We start from the raw sequence: 19242 nt of genomic DNA, 5'->3' as shown, positions 1-19242 counted from the left end.
AGCGAGCTGTGTGCGAGCTGTGGCCGAGCTGGGAGCTGCCCCGTGCTCCAGCTGCTGGATGGTTGGACTTGATGGTCTTAAAGGTCTTTTCCAACCTCCAGGACTCTGTGATTCAGCGCTGCTGCTGCCTGGGGTGCTCCAGGCCGGGTTTGCGGGACAGGCTGTGGGCTCGTTTCCCTGCAGCCTGGAGCACGAGCCACCCCTTGGGCTCAGCAAGCGATGGAGAGGCGGCAGAGCAATGGGTAAACGGCAAAGGGCCCAGCCTGGGGGCTGAAAACGGCAGAGGCGTCAGGAAACAGCCTGGAAATTAGGTCGGTTTATCTGCTTCAGCCACCAGCAGCGGGGCAGCTTGCTGCCTTCCAGTCCTGCCAGTTCTTGCCTATACTAGCAGCGAGGAAGGGCCGTGACATTGATTTATTTAACTCTGGAACTGAATAATGGATCACGCCCAAACCATGCTTCTGTGGTGAGACAGTTGGTTGCACCTTCGGTGCCTGTTTCCTCTGACCATGCCGATTCCTGTCTCGTACCTCCCCACCCTTTAACAGAGCTTTTCCTTCCCAACCGCTGCCCCCACCGCCCCCCGCCGCAGGGCCCGGAGAGCTCAGCCCTTGGGGAGAGAAGCGCCAGCGCTTTCCTCCAGTCTTTTTGGAAGTGAGGAAACCCAACTCTACAGCGGATGACCAGGTAAGGGCAGAGAACAGCTTCATCTTTGGAGTTTTAAACAGATTTGCTCATCCTTCACAGCTGGAAGGCAGTACAGAACCTGAGCATTCCTAAGTAAGTCCTGTGTTACAAAGATGTAGGAAAATCTGAGCCCCCTCTGGCCAATGAAGGTTTGGACTCTCTCAGGGAATGTTCTTCGCTATTTTGCTAAAGATTATCTTAAGTGCGGGCTGGGAAAACTTGCAGCTAAAGCATACAGAACAGGCAAGGGACACGGTGGATTTTATTCAGATTTATTGAAGCAGCTCCAGGCTGAGTAATAAACACACACAACTGCTGTATATATATATAAAAAAAAAAAAAATAAATGTACAGAACCAGCCCGTGGGCAAAGTACTGTCACGTGTTAAGATGTTTCAGGCAACTGCCTCTGGTGCTGCCTGCATTCCAGGTCACAGCAGGCAGCAGCGCAGTCCGGAGCCTGCTGCCAGTTACTCAGGAGCTTCTAGTAAATATCACTTAAAACAAAATATTAAATGAAAGAAGTAAAAAATATTCCTCTGGTTCCTGCTCTGAGGTCACACGAGTTAGGAGAAAACTTGGAAACCTTTTGGCGTCTCGAGGGACAGCACAAGCTGCCAGCCCCAGGAGGTCCCTCCGTGCTTGTCCCCTCCCCGCTCTGAGCGAAGGGGACTTACAGAAGCGGTGCAAAGCCGAAGTCTGTGTCACCGTCCTGCTGCTCTCACGGGGACCCACACAAGGGCTGGCATCCAGGACAGGTCACAGACTTGCTAGAGGAGGAGGAGGCGGCGCTCCTGCTGCTCACGTCGTCCGTCTGGGTCCTGGGTGAAGCGAGACACTGGCAAAATCAGGTGCGAAGCCTGTAGTGCAGAAGGAATTATTGTGAGACCAGCGTGCAGCAAACCCAAGAACACTCCCCAGGCCTCAAAACCTCAAACGCTGCTATCGTGGAGTGACGGCTGCTTATTTCCCTCTACATCCCAGAATTTTCTATAGGTATCACAGGATAGTTTATTACAAGTTCATTTGGGTAGTACATCTTTTGCAAGGGGAAAGAAAAAAAGAAAAAACCAACCCTGCAGAGATCTGCGATTCATGGGCATCTTTTCTGCCAAGAGCCTTTAGAAAGGCTTAATTCCAGTTGCAAATTTTTAAAAAGTTAATCGCTGTGTAGCAGGAAAGAAACGGCATGAAAAGGACACCAGAAAATAATTGGAAGTGGAGAAACCCTGTGTTTATATGTAGACAGGGTTTGTCTGACAAATGCAATTACCAACCATTCTGGGACTAAATCCCAGCTATAATCTTGTTCTGGCACCAGCTCACAGCCCTCACGTCCCACAAGACATTTGGGTGCCACTAGCAGATTAACCGTGGCACCAGGAGGAGGAGGAGGCGGCTGCGCTAAAAGCAGCAGCCGGTCCCCCATGGCACCGCGCGGTCTGTCCCAGCTCCGGCAGACAGACTGCCCGTTATAACGCTCGACTCCACGAGCTTTCTGTACCAGGGATGACACCCAACCCTCTGCGCAGAGAGCATTCCCCAAAATCTTTGCATAGGCCAAGACTCAGTGGAAGGGCTCGGATGCCAGGTTAAGCGTCTTGTTATTTAGACTAATCTTCTCCCCGCAGCATTTCAGCACCTAAAGAGACGTCCTCTCTCCCCCGTAGGGTTTTAGAGCCCAAACTACCAGCCTGGAAGGACGTTTCTGGAGCTGACGTTTGCACCAGGCTCTAGGACAACTCCAGTCCGGATCCACGTGCATCTGCCCCTCAGGGTTTAACCCTTGTGCAGCGCAGGGTTATATAGAGGAGCTCTGAGTTGATCTGCAACTATTTACCTTCCAGGTTCTTCACCACACCGTGACTCAGGCAGAAAGGTACTTCCAGGTGCTGACAAAGGCGGTGGGGATGAGGGAATAAGGCACCGTCGTGACGCTGCTCCAGGTGTCAGATGATGGATCGTAACAGTCCAGCGTTTTGCAGCGCTGAGCCCCGCAGTAGCCCCCCACCACGTACAGTCTGTTACCCGACGTCACAGCACGACAGCTGATGCGCTTCGCGGTGACGTCCCCAAATTTGGACCACTGGTAGGTGTCACTGTGGAAACGGTAAGCGGAGCTGGCGGAGAACTCCGTGTCCCCCCCGATGACAATGATGTGGCTGCCCACCACGGCGGCGGCTGTGTACCGCCAGGGCTGGGGGCAGCTGGCGGGCACCGTCCAGCGGTTCTGGCAGGGATCGAAGCACTGCACCTTGGGCAGCTTCTCCTGGTTGGCGCTGGTGCCACCGAAAACAAAGAGCTTCATCTTGGCTCCCACCACGGCGGCGTTGCTTACGCCTTCTCGGAGAGGGGCCACCAAGGACCACTTGTCCAGCTGTGGGTCGTAGTGTTCGACTTGCTTGAGAGAGACGGAGGGAGAGGCCGGGAAGGCACCACTCACTGCTGTGTGACCCCCCACCACGTATAGGCAGTGGTCCAGCTCAGCGGAGCCATGGCCAAACCGTGCCACCAGCATGGGAGCAGCTTTTGCCCACTCATCGTGGAGGGTGTCATAAACCCAGACATCTTTGGAGGCGCCGTTCTCAGAGCCTTTGCCGCCGGTGATGTACACTTTGCACCCGATGGCGCAGGCACTGCACTCTTTACGAGGGCTTGGGATGTCGGCACGAGGAATGATCTCGCTGGTTTTATGATCCAGCATATAAATCTTGTCGCACATGAAGGTTTGGCCACCCAGCAGCAGCAGGGCCTGGCTGACCTTGCGGGGTCGGGCGCAGCACCCCGTCACGAGGCCATCGTTTTGCAGGATCTTCATTTTGCATCGTACGGCGTCGGCCACGATCTCCTCCCCCAGCTTGTGGCTGGTCACCAGCTTCTCGCAGGCCACTTGCTTCCGCAGGTAGGACTCGGGCAGAAGGGCCAGGCGCACGGAGCGCAGCAGCTCTGGTAGAACTTCATGGCGTCGGGGCAAATCGTACCGGATCCAACCTATAACAGCTTCGTAGACCAGCGTCTCATCCTCTACCTCCAGCTCTTCGCTCTCCACCAGCTCCAGCAGCTTGTCTTTGGGCAGGCGGAGGAAGTCTTCGGTCTTGCAGAGCGAGGTGAAATTGGCCAACGCCATCCTCCAGGAGAGCTCCAACAGCCGCTCGCAGCAGTGGGCGTCGGAGAGCAGCAGCATGTTCAAGCAATTCCCCGGGTAGAGATTCTTCTCCAGAAAGTCGGCCGAAGCATCCCGAATGTCCTGAAACTGCAACATGTCCCCAGCCTCCAGCAAGGACTCCGCGTTCTCCTCGTTAATGAGCACACGGGCCGAGTAAGCGTAGTCCAGCAGCAGCTCCAGCACCTCGGGGTGGAGGGAATCGTGGAAGTTGACTTCAGCGTCTCTGCTCTCTTTCAGGCCCCCGCTGAACATCGCGTCGAAGTAGCGGCTGCAGGAGGCCAGGACGGCGCGGTGGCAGTGGAAGGCCTGGTTGCCCGCCCGCAGCACCACGTCGGTGAAGAGGTGCCGCTTGCGGAGCAGGTTGAGGTGGGTGAGGAGGCTGTCGGCGTGGCCCGGTTTGTGGAAGAGGTGGATGTTCATGGAGCCGGAGCTCGAGCGGGATTTCCGATTCTCGTGGCTGCTGACGGACATGGTGGCGAAACTGCTCTGCAACGGGGAAAAAACGGGGAGTCAGCACGGAAAGCCCGGCAGCGCCGGTGCCAGGGACCGGCACCGGCGAGGGTGCGCCCCGGAGGGCTGCGATGGGAGCACGGTGCCCGACCGGTAAGAGGAACTCGGAAGGGGCGTCCCGCAGCGGCGGGGCTCGCCCAGCGCAGACCGAGGGGGTCCCGGACCGAACGCCGCCGGTGCAGGGCACGTCCCCGCCGGGCCCCGCGTAGCACCGGGGGTTATGGGGAGACGTGGGCTCCCGGTGCCGCCCTCGCCCACCTCACCTCACCCCACCCCACCCCGTCCCGCGGTCCCGCACCCCCGCACCTCGCCGTGACTCGCCCCGGGGCCGCCGCGCTCGCCGCTCGCCCGCTCCGCCGCCGCGCCCCGCCGCCGCCGCCGCCGCGTGGCCGCCCCGCCGCCGGCCCCGCCCCCTCCCCCGAGGGAACAGCCAATCAGCGGCCCGGCAGCGCTCTCGGCTCGCTCTTTGTGAATGGGAGTCCGGGGGGCGGGTGTGCGCATGCGCCGCCCCTTAACCCCTTCGTGCCCGGCTGCGGTGATGGCGTCACCCTGCCAGAAAGGGGCCATAAAAGTCGGAGTCGGGGTTTCTGAGCTGGAATCAGCAGCTCATCCGCTAACGGCCCTGCTGACCAAGGGAGGTCACGGCCGGGACAAACCATCCCTGCTCAGCAAATGCTTTCCTGCACAGGGCAAAGCGGGAGCCCAGTTGGGCCGATGGCCACAGCAGAAAAGGGGAAAAAAAGGCAGGTTTGGGGGGAATGGGGTCTGCCCGCGCGAGGTTTTGTGCTTAAAAAGAGTGAGGGCTGCCCTAGATGGTCAGCAGCAGCCACCATTGGTGCTTAAATATTCTGTGTCATTGAGGACCAAAACCACTTTACAGAAAATACCAGTGTCAGAAGTCCTGAATTACCAGATTTTGCTTTATCTTTGCACATTTTGGTTTGTCCTGTGCTTCACCGGCTGCAATTTAAAATTGGAAGGAGCGGAAGTGGATGAAGCAAACACACTCAGACCAGTTTACAGCGTCCTTTCTCTACATGGAAATTAAAAGCGTGGTTTAGTTTTGCTAATTTGGCATCAGAGGTGTGTGTATTTGAGGTGATTTTAAATTGCGATAGCTACACCTTGTCCCACGCTAAGTAGGACAGCGTGTTCTGAAGGAATGGTTTAACAAGGTTAAGAATACAAAGAGATAAAATCTGATTTCTTATTAAAAAAAACCCAAACACATTAAATTTCAGCATGAGCCACCACAGTGGCTGACAGGACTGGGGAGCAGCTACAGCTGTCTGGCAGCAGCAGGACCCGGGTGCTCCGCCTGTTCGGGCACAAGACCTGCGGCATGACTACAGAAAAAAGGAGAGTCTCTTCCAGATAACTCCTGCCTACCCTCCAGGTTGTACCAGAGCTTGTAAATCTGACATCAAATTCTAAGCGCAGTCAGGAAGGCGTCTTCTGTGGCACTTGGCGGGGTGGAGGTCCAGATAAACAGCAAAGACGGGACGAAGGATAAAGGGTATCAAGCCCTCGCTCTGCTCTTTGAACACAGGCAGGAGATAGTTTCCCATGTCCGTGCCAAAAACAACAACAACAAAAAAAAAAAAGAGGTCAAATGGCCTGGAAACGCAGTCCGTGCCATACTGCGCTGCAGAGAGCACAAGCACCACGCAGACTAAGCAGAACTGTTTTCAAAAGATGCATTTCCATGACAGTTAGTCAGGTGCTCGGAATTGTTTTGGGAGAAGGAAGGCTGGTAACAGATGGGGAGCTGCAGCCAACACAGCATAAACATTTTCTGTCGCCTCGGCACTCTCTGGAGCTTTCTAGAACCAGATAAAGGGCATTTGCCCAGTTATCAGAAGCAATGATCACTCAAGGCCACCTTTGAAGTATTTGTCTTGTTTATTATTGGCACCGCCTAGAAATATAACTGTAAAACGCATCTTGGCGTTGGTTTGATTGGTCCTTTGAACGGTGATTAATAAATTTGCTGCTTTTTCTTTTTAAAAAAAAAGTCTGCTGGCTGTGGCCGGAGCCTGGTGGAAGAGCTCCACCCGGTGGCACTCCGTAAAGGCACAGCTGGAGGCTCAGCGCTGCTTGTGGTTTAACCGGGAAGTCTCAACTTCCAGTATTTCTCCTTAAATGAGTAATACAGACTAGAAGAAAGCGTCGCAAGGCACTGCTTACAGTTGCTATTTCTTTCGAAAGAAAAACAACTGCCACAAACAAAATAACCCGACCACCTCCCTCATCCACTTGCTTCTGTTCGTGCTTGGGGCATCTGCTCTGGGGCTCAAACACCAAAACATCTGAGGAGGCACTCCCATGACGTCAGTCATCTCCCTGGGTCAGAGCAGGCACCAAGCACCGAGCCCGCAGCTTGAACTTGCAGGATCTGTCCCTTACAAGTTTTGCGTGACAGAACCGTGGCCGTTTTCTCTGCCTAACTGGCTTTGTGCACTTTTAAGTGACAGTGAAGACTGGAGAGTTGTATTTGTCTTCTGAGACATAAGAAGGAAGTGACTTTTTTCCCCTCTATTTTACAAATCCTAGGAGATTTCTTGATTTTCAGAGGATTTGCCTGAAAGATTTCTCTGATGAAGAGTGATACAAATTGTTAACCACAAACAATCCTCTCTATAATAAACATCTTGACTACAATCCCAACTACAGGATGAGTGGAATCACAATGATCAACACCGGAAAGTTAAAATACACCCTGCCTCGCTAAAGGCATTTTTACCATGTAAAGACTGGGCTCCCGAAGCTTAATTATGGTTTATACAGCTTCAGAGTTTCCTCCTCTAGATGCCTGGTAGATACCAATCAGGGAAGATATGGTCCCCAGGAGACCTACTAACCATGGAGGAAAGCGTCCAGCCCAAAGAAATCCCGGAGGCAGCCAGTGGATTGCGTTGGAGAGATCTGCCATGTCTGTGAGGATGCTCAAAACTTCAGCCTTCGCTTTGGCTTTCATTTCCTTTTGACTCAGAGGCGAAGATGTATTGCTGGAAGCAAGCATAATATTATTGATAGCCAATAATGTAATAATAATTAGTGACAGCTCACAAATGAGAACAGGTACGTTTGGGCTAAAATAGGTGTATACCCAAAGAGGGAAATCGTACCGTTTGTGTTGCCTGAGCTTTCTTCTTAACTGGAACAAGATTCTCAGGGATCTGAAAACAAGACAACAGAGTTATTTCTCCTACAGCATCGAAGGGGAGGTTTTTTCTCTAGCATTAATCCCATCCGTGAGGATGAGCACCCTTCTGCAGCAGAGAGGGTCCTTCATTTTACCCTGATTACAGGGAATGTGATTCATTCCCTGTCTGTCTCCTTCCCACTGCTGCCTGCGGCACCCCAGCCAGCCTTACCGCAGGATTCCCAGGAGCAGGGAGAAGGCCCAGAGCGCCGTGCTCAGAGTCCACCACTTCTGAGAGCCCACGCGGAGGATGCCGGCGTCAGCCGCCCACGCGATGTGCTCGCAGGGGTAGTAGAGCTGGTTTGCCAGGTTGCAGAGCACCGACAGCCCCCGCACCAGGCCATCCTCATCCTGCGGGGAGCACGGGGGACAGGCCTTGCCAACTGCGGTGTGGCCGGGGAGGCTACCGCTGCACCCCATGCCCTGCGCTCACCTTGGGGCCCAGCCCATAGCCGCAGCTGTAGCTGAGCATGGCGAAGTCATCGAAGAGGCGCAGGGCAGTGCGGCAGGCGTTCAGCTGAGCCGACACAGCCAGGAGGCTCCCGGGCAGCCCTGATGGCGGGGCCTGCGGCCCGGCCAGCGCCCCGCCCGCCAGCTGACAGCCATAGCAGAGCGCACGGACCTGCGGAGGCACAGCCCAGTGAGGGCCCGCCCGTAGGGGCAGGGCAGGGCCCCACCGGGCCGCTCCCGCCACTCACCACCCGGTCGCGGCCGCGGTAGGTCTCCAACACGGCGACCAGGCCGCCGAGCGCGCCCGCCGCCATAGCAACGCTTCCGGGATGTGACGTCACGGGGCTCACGGCCCGCCTGGAGCTGGCGCGGGGCTCGCCGGGAAGGTGGCGGAGCCGTCGCCATGGCGACGCGGCCTGGCAACTGCCGAAGCCTGGCCGAGGCCTCCCGCCTGCTCGGCGATGGCGATGGCGGCTAGCGCGGTGCCGGCCATCCCGGCCCCCCTCACGGGCATTCCCTTCCTGAAAGCGTCCCACGTTCAGCTGGGGGCTGAGCGCTGTGCGTCGGGAAGTGCCCGTCAGCCATTTTCTCACAGCCAGTTCCCCCCTTTCTGGGGGGTTCATAGGCCGTCACCGGCCCCACCGCCCCGTAGCGGGTGGGTGTTGAACCCGACTTGGGGTGGCGGCGGGGAAACCTGCTCAGAAACTCGCCTGGCATTTCCAGAGAGGCCCCTGCAGCCAGTGGCCCGCTTTGTTCCCCCAGAGTCGCGTGTCCGCATGCACGCAGACCCCCGCATCCGCGTCCTCACCTCAGCGACGAGGGACAGCTTCCCCTGTCCCCCCACCCCCCTTCAGAGACCCCCCGTGCCCACGGCCAAGAAACAAAAGGATAACATTCCTTGTGGAGACAGAGAGAAAATAAGGCTCCCTCCATCCCTCTACACCTTCTCGTACCCAGCGCGTGAGGCCCAGCCCACTGTCAGGCCATGGCATTCGCACAGGGGTGAGCTACTTGGCAGAACCATCGGTCCCCAACAGACCTTGCCTGCAGTCCTCGGTGCTGCGCAGGCTTCCTGGGCACCGGGGGGTTCAGTGGCTTGGCTCAGAGTCATGCTGCGAGCAATTAAATCTGTTAGAACTATTTGGATATCTTGCTTCCTCTTTTTATAGCTGAGTAAATCTGGGGCTCGTAAACCAGGTTAATAGCACTGACTAGAGCCGTTTGCCAGCCCAGCTTTTGCTGCGCAGCCTTTCAAGCTGTCATCTTCGCTTGCTGTATCCTCAGATGCTGCAGTTTTCGCACCGGAGCTGCATTGCTTCTGATGCACCACATCCACGTTCTGCAGTGTTGCAGCTCACCTTACTGCAATCTGGTGTTAATTGCTTTGCCATTTCATTGTACAAAATGGATTCAGGAGTACTAAAATGCTAAAAGATCAGGTGCCTTGAGATTGCAACTCGTTAATATTTCCTTACAAGAGTAAATAGAGCATTTTTAGAACTAACACCATTCATTCTCCCCTCTGGCTGTTTGGCAGGATGTGTTCCCACTATTAAAGGAGATGGACAGTCCTATTATGACACTTCTTATCAAGCACAGTTTAAGGGTGAACAGAGTCCACCTGCAAAGCCAAGTGAAAAGGTAACACCATGATTTTGGGGAGGACCAAGACACAGTTAAAGAGCAGCATATTCCCATGTTGAATTCTGACCTGAAAGGGGTGGGATTTGTGCAAGTGAAAAACAGATGGATGGAAAGACAGAGGGGAAACAAAGGGGTTATGCTTTAAGTGGCTGTTCTGTAGCTCTCTTGGCTTCCCTTCAGCACGTGTCTCGTATTAAATTTGGGGATCCCAGAAGCAGTGGATCTATGAGCGAGCAGAAACACGCCTACAGTGCCCCAGAGAAGAGGACACACAGGTATCAGCAGGAGAACCTGATGGGCATCCCCAGGAACTGCTCTTTCTGAGGAACATAGCTAGTTAAGCAGCTTATATCTGGTATCTTGCAGAGTCTACGATAAGGAACATGCTGCCTCCCAGATCCACCGCACGAGCCTGCAGCTGGGGGATGATTGTGCCAGATTCTCCACCTCAACATCGGAGCTGTTTCCAGCGCACAATCTAGGTAGGGTAAGTCTGTGACACAGACACGACGTGTACAGACCACTACTGGGGTTTGTGACATGCTGAACAGTAGGTTTTATCACTTGGTTTTAGTGATATAGTTATAGATAAAGATATAAAGTGTTCATATAATATGTATATAATTTTTTATTTTTAATGTTTTATAGTTTTTATGTATTCAGCATCAGTGTCGTCACTGTGAGGCTCTCTTTCATCCTCCCTTCCGCTTCCCTGGCAGGTTAAATAGCTGTATTCATTCCTGTGCTCTGCTGCATGAGGAGAAACTGCTGTAGCTGTAAATTGTTCAGAGACTGGAGTTCTCTGACATCCTTCACTCTCGCTTTTGCCAGAGCCTGTAACTATTGCCCGTCCAAACAAATATGCCTCATCAGTCCCCAGAGGTGATGAAGACCCTGAGAGAAATCAAGCGTGGGCAAGAACAACTACTACACAGCTCTCCTACCCAGAGGTCTGTTTCCAGCTTTGCTGTGTGTGTGTTTCTCTGGTGGAGACCCTCTCTTCTTTTATGTACACTACTCTGGCACCTAAAGGCGATGCTGTTGTCCCTTCTCCCCTCCCCACTCTGCGCTGTGCAGGGTGTAATGTGCAACAGGGCACCTTTCCCAGCTACAGCCTGTTTCTGTTAAAGCAACTTTTGTGTTCTCCAGACTGATAGGTGGAACCTCACGCTGAAGCCTGACTTGCTACTGCAGAAGCATCGAAGCAAAGTCTGCTTGGGAGATGAGCATTCAGGCTCCCGTTTCTTCAGTACAACACAGCAGGCAGACTATCAGACGCCCTGCCAGAGCCAGAGGGTGATGGCAGACAGCAAGAGCCACCGTGAAAGCCACATCCCCTTCAACTACCACAGTAAGGCCACGTTGCTCGGACTTGTGGTGCCAGATGAAGCCTGCTGGGGTTCTCCTAGCTCTGTGCAAGGGTGTGATGCCTGGTGCTCTGAGAAAGGAGGCAGCCCAGGCATCTCAGATTGGAGAGAGCAGGAAAGCACTGGTGCAGCATCAGTGTCTTTAGTAAAATTAGACTGCTACCCCAAAACCAGGCAGGACTGTGCTCAGTCCCATGCCTGCTGCTGCCGCTTCTCACAGCGCCTGCTAGTCTCAGACATTTTCGCGTCCCCAGATGACACCTCACTTACCAGCCACCTCGATGCCTGTGCCAGCCATAGGCATGTGCTGCCATCATACAGCGATATTTAGCATGTTCAGGTGATGTGAGTGATATCTGGGACATGAACCAGGAGCTTGATCTTTCTCCCTTGATACGTTTGTTTTTAGAAGTTGTTTTGCATCTGTATTTGGGAGGAAGGAGAGGATTTCGATCAAAAGCTGTGCTTATGCAACCTCAGGAAGGGATGCGGTTAGAGCTCGTCATGGAAGGCATTAAGAAAATCCTCCTCTGACGTTGCCTCCTGTTTCTGATGGCCAGCACTCTACAGCTAAGAGAGAGGTCCCTTCATGCCATGTATCTGGTTTTAAGCCATGTGTTTTGCTAAATGTAGAACAGATCACAGTTGAATTGGTCTTTTCCTTGGCCCCAAACTTGTGGAGCAGCTCCATAACTGGCATATGGAGTGATATTCCTGTGATTTCCATGTGAATTTCTTCATTTACCTCCTCACCCTGAGAATTTTTTTCTGTCTGGGCAAAGGTTTTCAGTAAAGTGCTGATGGCAAAGCCTGTCTTTTCCCCACATTAATGGGAATACATGCAGATCTGTGACTGCAAGTCAAACTGCAAAGCTTTGCTGATGTTGCCTCCTAATTTACTGGCTTGAACTTATTTTTTATTTCAATTCCATCTGTCAGCAGATGAAAGGTTTGTCACAACCACGCAGGCCGTGCTGGTCCCACACAGACTGCAGAAACAACGACTCTCTGAAGACATGTTAGAGCAGGTAGAGCCTTAATAGGCTTGGATTTATCACAGGGCGACTTGGGGAAGCGGGATTATACCAAACAAAGCTGTAGCCTCCCCATTAACATCATCAGATTTGGTGTGTGCTCTTGAGCCACTCGAGATGGGACAGCCAGGCATGAAGTCCTGTCTGCCTCCAGTCTCAAGTAAATGCTCAGTGTGGAGCAGAGTCGTAGCTGAGAAAAATCTTTGAAGGGAGAGGAAGGACAGGCAACCAAGTCCTGAAGCCAAGGAACATTAGAGGGAGGAGGAAGGTGATCCCAGTCCCCCACATTAGAGGAAAATTAGCATAGCTAGAGGTGTCCATCCAGGGTAAATGTCTCTCTGCACCACCAGCAGAGAAGACTGCATCTGCCCAAGAGAGAGGATGCAGGCAGGCACAGACTGCAGCTGCCCAGGGGGGTGACCCCTCAGGTAGCAACACAGAGCTCAGGTGTAGCAGCTGCCAGGCTCCATGTTACCACCTACCTCTTCCCCAGCCCCATGCCCCTCTGCTGAAAGCTTTTCTCTCTCCTCAGATCAAATGCTCGCACCTGGAGCTACCCTGGAGGGCGCAGGACCTCTACAGAACTGAACAGAAAGATGAGTTCACGCCCAAGTCCAGAGGCCCAGCAGAAATCCGAAAGGCAAACTCCCAAGTGAGCTGCGTGCCCCTGGGGACCCTGAAAGGATGCTGTGCCCAGAGGAAGGTGCTCTTTGCACCATGATCTTCTCCCTTCTCTGGTGACCACCCAGAACTTACTGAACTGTAGACTGCCTACACGTCGTGTTACCTGTTAGCTGTCCTGGTGTGCTGTTCTTGGCCTGTCTGTATGTTATTACAGGGAACATTTATTTCATGAGTTGAATGAGGACACAAGAAGGTGTTGTGGCAGAAAGAATAAACATAGGGAGATTAGCCCAAAGACATGGGTGACACATCTCTCCGGATTGCGAGACCCACTGAGAGCCTCTTGGCAGGCGCTGGGGCAGGAGGAAGCAGGTGGGGTAGGGGGAAGCTCAGAGAAAGGGCAGGAGATCAGAAGCAAAGTGAGAGGCACTGTCAGGGCTGTGTGTGGGCTGGAATATTCCCTTATTATCTGTTTGTGTTTTGGTGTCAAGGCCTGAAACCAAAGGTCAGTGAACAGCAGGGCAGAGAGGTAGCCCACCCCAGCTTATGATGAGTGGGCTGTTTTCCTAGAGGTGAGCCGTGTATTTTTGTTGAGTTGGTAACTCATGTGGGTTTTCTGACTGCTGAGCTTGCACTAACTCTGTTTGGGGTACAGGTATTTTAAAGAGGGATCAGCGTGGGCCTGGCAGCCCCCTCCCTTGGGAGGCCGAGTGAGCGGGGTCAGCTGCTGACTTCTCACAGCTGCCACTTCACGAGCTGCTCTCAGCCTTCTGATGCAGATGGGCTTGGTTCACACGTGCTGTGAGCCAGCCCCAAAGCATTTGAGCACCGTTACGAAATCATTTCCAATTGCTGCAGTTTTGTGGGAGCAGCGGCTGGGCCCGCGATCCCCCTGTGCTTCCTTCTTGGGATTTGACTCTACATCCCTTGGGAAAGGGACAGTCTTTGCTCCACGCATACTTCAAAGAAGTACTCAAGTCTTGCAAATGCACACAGGCACCTCACATCAGTATATTACACCGCTATGTTGCAGACACCTCGATTCAAACGCCTAGATTGCATCACTTGGTGTAGTAACAGGGACTTGCATTTGCTACCACTCTGCCCCATTATTTTTATGTGACTCTGAGGTGGCATTGCCGCCTGTGCTACCGCAGAAAGAGCCACAATTCACTGGGCATAAATGGTGGACATCACCCTTCTGGTGGAACCAGCTGACTGGGGAGCTGTTGCTGGGAGGACCCTGTGGTTACTCACTTTCTTTTTCGTGTGGATTTTGTTGCAACTTCAGACACAGAAAGTAAAACTGGCTTTGAGGGTAAGGGTCTTTACTTTCTAAACTCCTCTCCCACCCCTTCCAGCAATGCTGCAGGAATGGTTGAACCAGGAAGGCCAAACAGCCTTTCTTTGATTCCCCCAACTACATGAAATCTGCCAGCGCGGCTGGTGGTGCGTGACACCCCACCCTGCCAACGGAGCCGCCAGCACGTACCAGTTGCACGTCGACAGTGTCTGTGACTCAGAGATAAGATGAAGTCACGTTATTTCTTGGTGGGTTTAAAAAGACATCACTCGTCTCTGCGGTCCCATCCTCGGCACAGCGTCAGCCTTGCGCACATGAGGTCAACACTAAAGCGTCACTGCAAAACAGGGTCTTGGTCCAACCCTGGGGAAGATTAGGCCTGCAGGGTTGGGCCAGTTAGGGGCAGGGATAAATTGGGGGATCTCGGTGTAGCCTTTGCTCTTTCCTTCCTTCCCTGGAGGGCTGCGCAGCTGCCTGTCCTGCTCGCCTCAGCCCAGGCGGGGACCAGCCTCCTGGGGCTGCCGGATAAGCAGGGCCAACAGCGATGCATCCTCTGGGATGTGTGCGGAGCTTGGTGGTGGAGCTGGAGAACGGGCGAGCATGGGACGCCTACGGCAGCGGGGAGCTGCTGCACGGCCGGGTGCAGCTGGAGCTACGCGGCACGCTGCGGCTACGGGCGCTGGAGGTGTGTGCTCGTGGACGTGCTGCCGTGCACTGGCTGGAGAGCCGTAGCGTGGGGCTCAACACCATCTACCGTGACTACACAGCCTACCAGACCTTCCTGTACCGCCGCTGCCAGCTGATCCCCGGTAAGGCTGGGGAACGGGGATGGTTCTCTGCTCCAGGGTGTTGGGTTGGGACCCCCTTGGGCTGCAGGCATCCCCTCTGGCAGGACCTCTGCCCTGCTGGAGGCTTACCAACCCAAGCAGGGTTGTCCCTCTTGGACCTCTTCTTCTCACCATTGCCGAGGGTTTCTCTGCTGCTGGTTTCTAGGAGGCTGCCTGCAAACTCGGAGCCGGTGAGCACGAAAGGGTTGTGGCTTTTGTTCTGTTTGCACAGGGAAGTGCAAATAGAAGTGTCTGTTCACAAGTGTGGAAAGAGCACTTAGCATTTCAGTAAATATTTGTTCTCAGTTTCCTGATGCTGGGGCCGTACGCCCAGCTGGCACGTTGCTTAGATCCACTGCAAGAGGACAGGCCGCTTGAATTCTTTGTGTGGTTGGGATGAAATGATCCAGAGCCGAGGGATATGGAACATCTCAGCTGTCCCTCCGCTCATTAACTCTGTCTTTTCTTATGAAAGCGCATGTCTTTTATCTTCCCCTCCAGTGCTAGTGTTACAGTCATGGCTTTGTGGCTTTTTCTCCCCCTTGCCCGGGTTCTGATGGCCTCGTTTTTGCATGTCACACAGTGCTATGCGCTGCCCAGCCCTGGAGGTGGCCGTCGGACTTCACTCATGCTGAGGGCATTTAATTGTGTCAGCGGCCAAGTGCAACCTAGAAAGTCATGCCAGCCCTAGCTGGCAAATGTAGAGGTTGCAGGAGGAAACTGGAGTGATGGAACGAGGGTGTGAGCTGCCTTCCTGGAGGTGTTCTTGTCTCTGGACAGCCCTGGGGGGTCATATTCTTTATTTCTGGATGACTGTAGCCTGCCATCTGCTCCAAACACCTGCATTACTCTGGAGTTTCTGTCTTTTGGCAGTGGCTCTTCTGCGCTGTGCCCAAGGATGGCCCCTTTGCAGCTGCAACTCTGCTAAGTGTCCCGATTACAATTAAGGACATGGGAGAAGCCCTTGCCCTGAACTCCAGAGGAGAAGGTCCTGAGCACTTGGTCACTGCAATGTTTGGATGGTGGCCACGTTAGCTGTAAGATTACAGGGCGAGTTTTATTCCCCGTTAACCCTGCAGTGAATGTCTGTAGGGAAGCCACAAAGCTGCTGTGAGCATGTTTGGATTTTGCTGCTGGGATTGTGTACGAGAGAGGTCCCCTGGAGCCATCAGGAGAAGGGCGCTCAGTCAGGGGCTGGAGGAGTTGCATGAGCCGCTCAGCCTCGCCAGCACCCTGCACCCTGTAGCTTGGAGCTGATGGGTTTTGGCCCTCGCCTACCCTGTGGGGGGGGTTGAACTGGGCTCCTTGGGGAGCACAGAGCCTCGCCAGGACTTGTGGGCTGGGATTTTATTGTCTCTGTCTGTACGCGGATTCCTTTTCTGCTTTGTGAGAGGGACACGGGCACGTGATCACAGGAGTGTTTTAAGGGAGCGAAGGCTGTGGGCTGTGGGGAAGAGATGTTCTGCAGCCATAATCGCTTCTTTCGGATCCCACTGGGTCCTGCTCTGTCCCGCTGTCCCCGACGGCAGCGTGAGGACCTTCCTGATGCCAGCTAGCGAGAGACTGCTGAAAACGTGCCATCATCCAAAGGTCCCTGTGACTGCTCCCTTCTTGTAGCTTCTGGATGAGATCAACTGTGTCTGCGTGGTGTTTAAAAATTGCAAGTTTTGTCATGGTAACAAGGCAATGCAGAGGAGGGAAGCGAGGCAGAGATAAGAGCCCTCCCTTCTGCTGTCCCCTGAACTGTGAGTTTATCTGCAGTTTCCTGGCAGGGTGGTGAGCGCTGGCACCGTGGTGCTGCGCTGTGAGACAAGAAAAAGGGTGAAAAAAGGATGTTCAGACTGCTTGGCAGGGCCATTAAATGTATAGTGTGTAATTGTCGTAGGGAGCAGAAAGAGAGGAAAAAATAGGAGTTTAGCAGGCAATGACAACACAAGGAAACCCCTGGAGTCTTCTGCATGAGGTGATGTGAGAGAGACCTGGGAAACATAAATGGTGTTTGTGCAGTGATCTTTTCTGTCCGAGGGCCCTGCAGCACTTCCTAGAGGTGTAGGTCCTGCGCCGGTGAGAGGCAAACATCTAGAAGCCATTTTATTTTCATGGAGACGTCCTGGAGAGTTATGGGACACGGGCTAAGAGCACATCAGGGCTCTTGTTCTGTTGTGGGGCAGCCCTCGATCAGCGCCGTAATCCTCATACATACGCAACACTTGCAAATCCGGCAGGGACGGAGCTTATTCCTCAAGCCAGGAGCGTGCACTTGTGCGAGGCTCCGCATCGTCCCGTCCTGTCCCCATATTGGGTCAGGGCAGAGCTGCTGACTTGCCTTTTTACCTGCTGCGTTCCCCTCTCTCCGGCTTTCCAGGGGCCCTTGTGTGGCTCCAGGGTCAGTGGGGAGAAGCCACCAGGTCCCAAGAGCGGGTCAGGGAAGGGGAAGTCCCTTCTGCAGGGTGTCAGCTCCTGTTGGGACCAGCTTAAGCCTGGCCAAGACTCTAGGTGGGGCTGAAGAGTTGGAGATCTTTCCTGCACCGAGCCTGGCCTGGGTTTTAGTTGGGTTTGGGCACCCAGGAGCATTCTTGAATGGAAAGCCATTGGCTGTGGTCCCACAGTCCCTGCACCTGGAGATCCCGGGAGAGAGGAGAGACCCTTTCCCGGCGCTGGCGTCCTAATGTGCTCAGAGAGGGGCTTCCCACCCCCTGTGGAGGCAACGAGGGGTAACTGTGGACATCTCGTGCAGCTGACGCGGGAGGGAGGTTTGCAGAGACTCTCATCCCGTGGGCGAAGGCTGAGTCACAGGCTGAGGGCTGTGTGCCGACAGGCGGGAGGAGGAAGATGCCAAGCGCAGGATGGAGCTGCCTCGGCCCGGCCGAGCCTCCAGCCCCTCTTGAGAGCCCCACCACCTCTAATGTCACCATGCATCATGGTGGGGACACCAGGCACCTTCCCAGAGCTGGTGTTACCTGTTAACTCATGCTGTGACGTGCCTTCCTTCCTTCTTTCCCTCTCCCGTTGTTGTCAGGCTCCCTTGTCAGCGTTCACTATGATTCATATTTGCTTGTGGCAGCAAATGGTTGTGCACATAAAATAAAACATGGTCCCCTTCCCCTGGGGAGACAGACAGACAATTCCAGTTAGCCTTTGGAGACAGCTAAAGCTTTGCGAGGCTCCAGCCCAGCTCATTTTCGATGACTGAGATCAACCCAATTCAGCACAGCAGGTCCTGCCCAGCATGGCTGGGAGCAACTCAAAAATCCTCAAAACTTTGGCGGCCAAATGCTGAGTAACATTTTTAATGCCTGTTTTGTCTTATCCCCAACCCGTGTCCGGGGTGGAGAGCTCTGGTGCTCTGCAAACGTGACAATCGTGATTAAAGTGGAAGTTTCTAAAGCTGCATTAACCCTTGGGGGAGGTGTAGACCCCTTTCTCCTCCCCTTTACAACATCTCGGGGCTCTGCTAATGGTGATGTCTGCACTGGGAATCACCAGTTCCCAATTCTTTTGCTTTAACCCTGGCTGAACACCGGCAGGCCGGGTAAAAGTCCCCACACCGTGCCTGCCCACACAGGTGTATTTTGTCGCTGGGTTTTAGAGCGGCACCATGCAAACCCCAGTACGAGCTGGTAGAAAACCAGCGCTCGCCTGGTTAAAAAGCGCAGGGAAGATGTATTGCTCACTCTGTAATTGCACAAGCTGAACGGGAGCCAGTTCTTGATTTCTTAGAAATAAGTGAAGCGATGTCCCAGACCAGTTTTCCCTTCGTCGCCAGTTGGCCCAGCCGTGCCGTGTGTGGAGCCCAGATCCAGTTGCAGCCTGTTCCGACCCCTGGGAACGGCTCTTGGGAAAGGAGGGACACGGATCCGCGTGTGGCGCGGCCCTCGGCTCCCGCCTGCGGGAACTGGAACGAAGGGGCTGCTGCTCCGAGTGAGAAATCCCCTCGGCGCGGCCGCTGTGACCCTGAGAACACGGAGTCTGGATGGTGATGAGTCGAGGATGTAGATGGGATTGGAGCTGGAGTGGGGATTTTGGGGGGGCACTGAGCAGCACCGCAGTGGAGAGGGGGGTTATCCACGGCTCTCCCACACGTGTCCGCTGCGTGGTCCGTGCAGGGCTGCTCCTGCTCGGCCGCCTGAACCATCCTGCTCCCGGACACGTCCCCGTGGGCTGCCGCGGTCCAGACACCCATCACCGGGATGTCCCGGTGCGGCACCGGGGTGGCGGGGGCAGCCGGAGGAGCCGGGGGGGGGGGCCCAGGCTGGCACGGCGGCCACGCACCCCCACGGCCCGACACCCCACGGAGCCGGGAAGGCGGGGGGGTGGAGGGGGGAGGCGGGGGGGAGGCCGGCCCGCACATGCTCCCTGCCTTGTTTTGCAGCGCCCGACGGGGCCGCCCCGTCCCGTCCCGTCCCGCCCCACCGGGGCCGCCCC

The 19242-nt window shown here is 54.7% G+C and overlaps 4 protein-coding genes across 5 annotated transcripts; 2 read left to right on the top strand and 2 right to left on the bottom strand.

The window, feature by feature from the left end:
• Positions 1-1010: 1010 nt before the first annotated feature.
• LOC309681341 (ectoderm-neural cortex protein 1-like) lies at positions 1011-4324 on the bottom strand (the record flags this gene model as incomplete). Its single annotated transcript, XM_082495197.1, has 2 exons — positions 1011-1547; positions 2528-4324. The coding sequence occupies one exon, from the start codon at positions 4322-4324 to the stop codon at positions 2555-2557; it is 1770 nt and encodes a 589-aa protein (XP_082351323.1). The 3' UTR covers positions 1011-1547; positions 2528-2554.
• Positions 4325-6265: 1941 nt separating this feature from the next.
• Positions 6266-8332, bottom strand: PEX11G (peroxisomal biogenesis factor 11 gamma; the record flags this gene model as incomplete). The annotated part of the gene is made up of 5 exons (XM_082495217.1): positions 6266-7371; positions 7492-7542; positions 7741-7919; positions 8002-8190; positions 8267-8332. 5 exons carry the CDS (start codon positions 8330-8332, stop codon positions 7143-7145), a joined length of 714 nt encoding a protein of 237 aa, XP_082351343.1. The 3' UTR covers positions 6266-7142.
• Positions 8333-8479: 147 nt separating this feature from the next.
• Positions 8480-14026, top strand: SAXO5 (stabilizer of axonemal microtubules 5; the record flags this gene model as incomplete). The annotated part of the gene is made up of 9 exons (XM_082495350.1): positions 8480-9020; positions 9556-9659; positions 9843-9937; positions 10029-10144; positions 10494-10612; positions 10812-11013; positions 11972-12057; positions 12596-12766; positions 13961-14026. The coding sequence occupies 9 exons, from the start codon at positions 8480-8482 to the stop codon at positions 14024-14026; spliced, it is 1500 nt and encodes a 499-aa protein (XP_082351476.1).
• A 256-nt stretch (positions 14027-14282) lies between these two features.
• LOC309681347 (uncharacterized protein) lies at positions 14283-19225 on the top strand. Of its 2 annotated transcripts, none has more exons than XM_082495205.1 (2): positions 14283-14799; positions 18584-19225. In XM_082495205.1, exons 1-2 carry the CDS (start codon positions 14535-14537, stop codon positions 18811-18813), a joined length of 495 nt encoding a protein of 164 aa, XP_082351331.1. In that variant the 5' UTR covers positions 14283-14534; the 3' UTR covers positions 18814-19225. The 2 variants fall into 2 exon arrangements, with proteins under 2 accessions (XP_082351331.1, XP_082351330.1); XM_082495204.1 differs by having other exon boundaries at positions 18538-19225.
• The last annotated feature ends 17 nt before the right edge of the window (positions 19226-19242 follow it).

This window comes from Vanellus vanellus (genome assembly GCF_965231255.1).
Source record: "Vanellus vanellus genome assembly, chromosome: 25".
NCBI lineage: Eukaryota > Metazoa > Chordata > Aves > Charadriiformes > Charadriidae > Vanellus > Vanellus vanellus.
The sequence above is the reverse complement of the archived record's forward strand: the minus strand, read 5'-3'. Positions and strand labels throughout refer to the sequence as shown.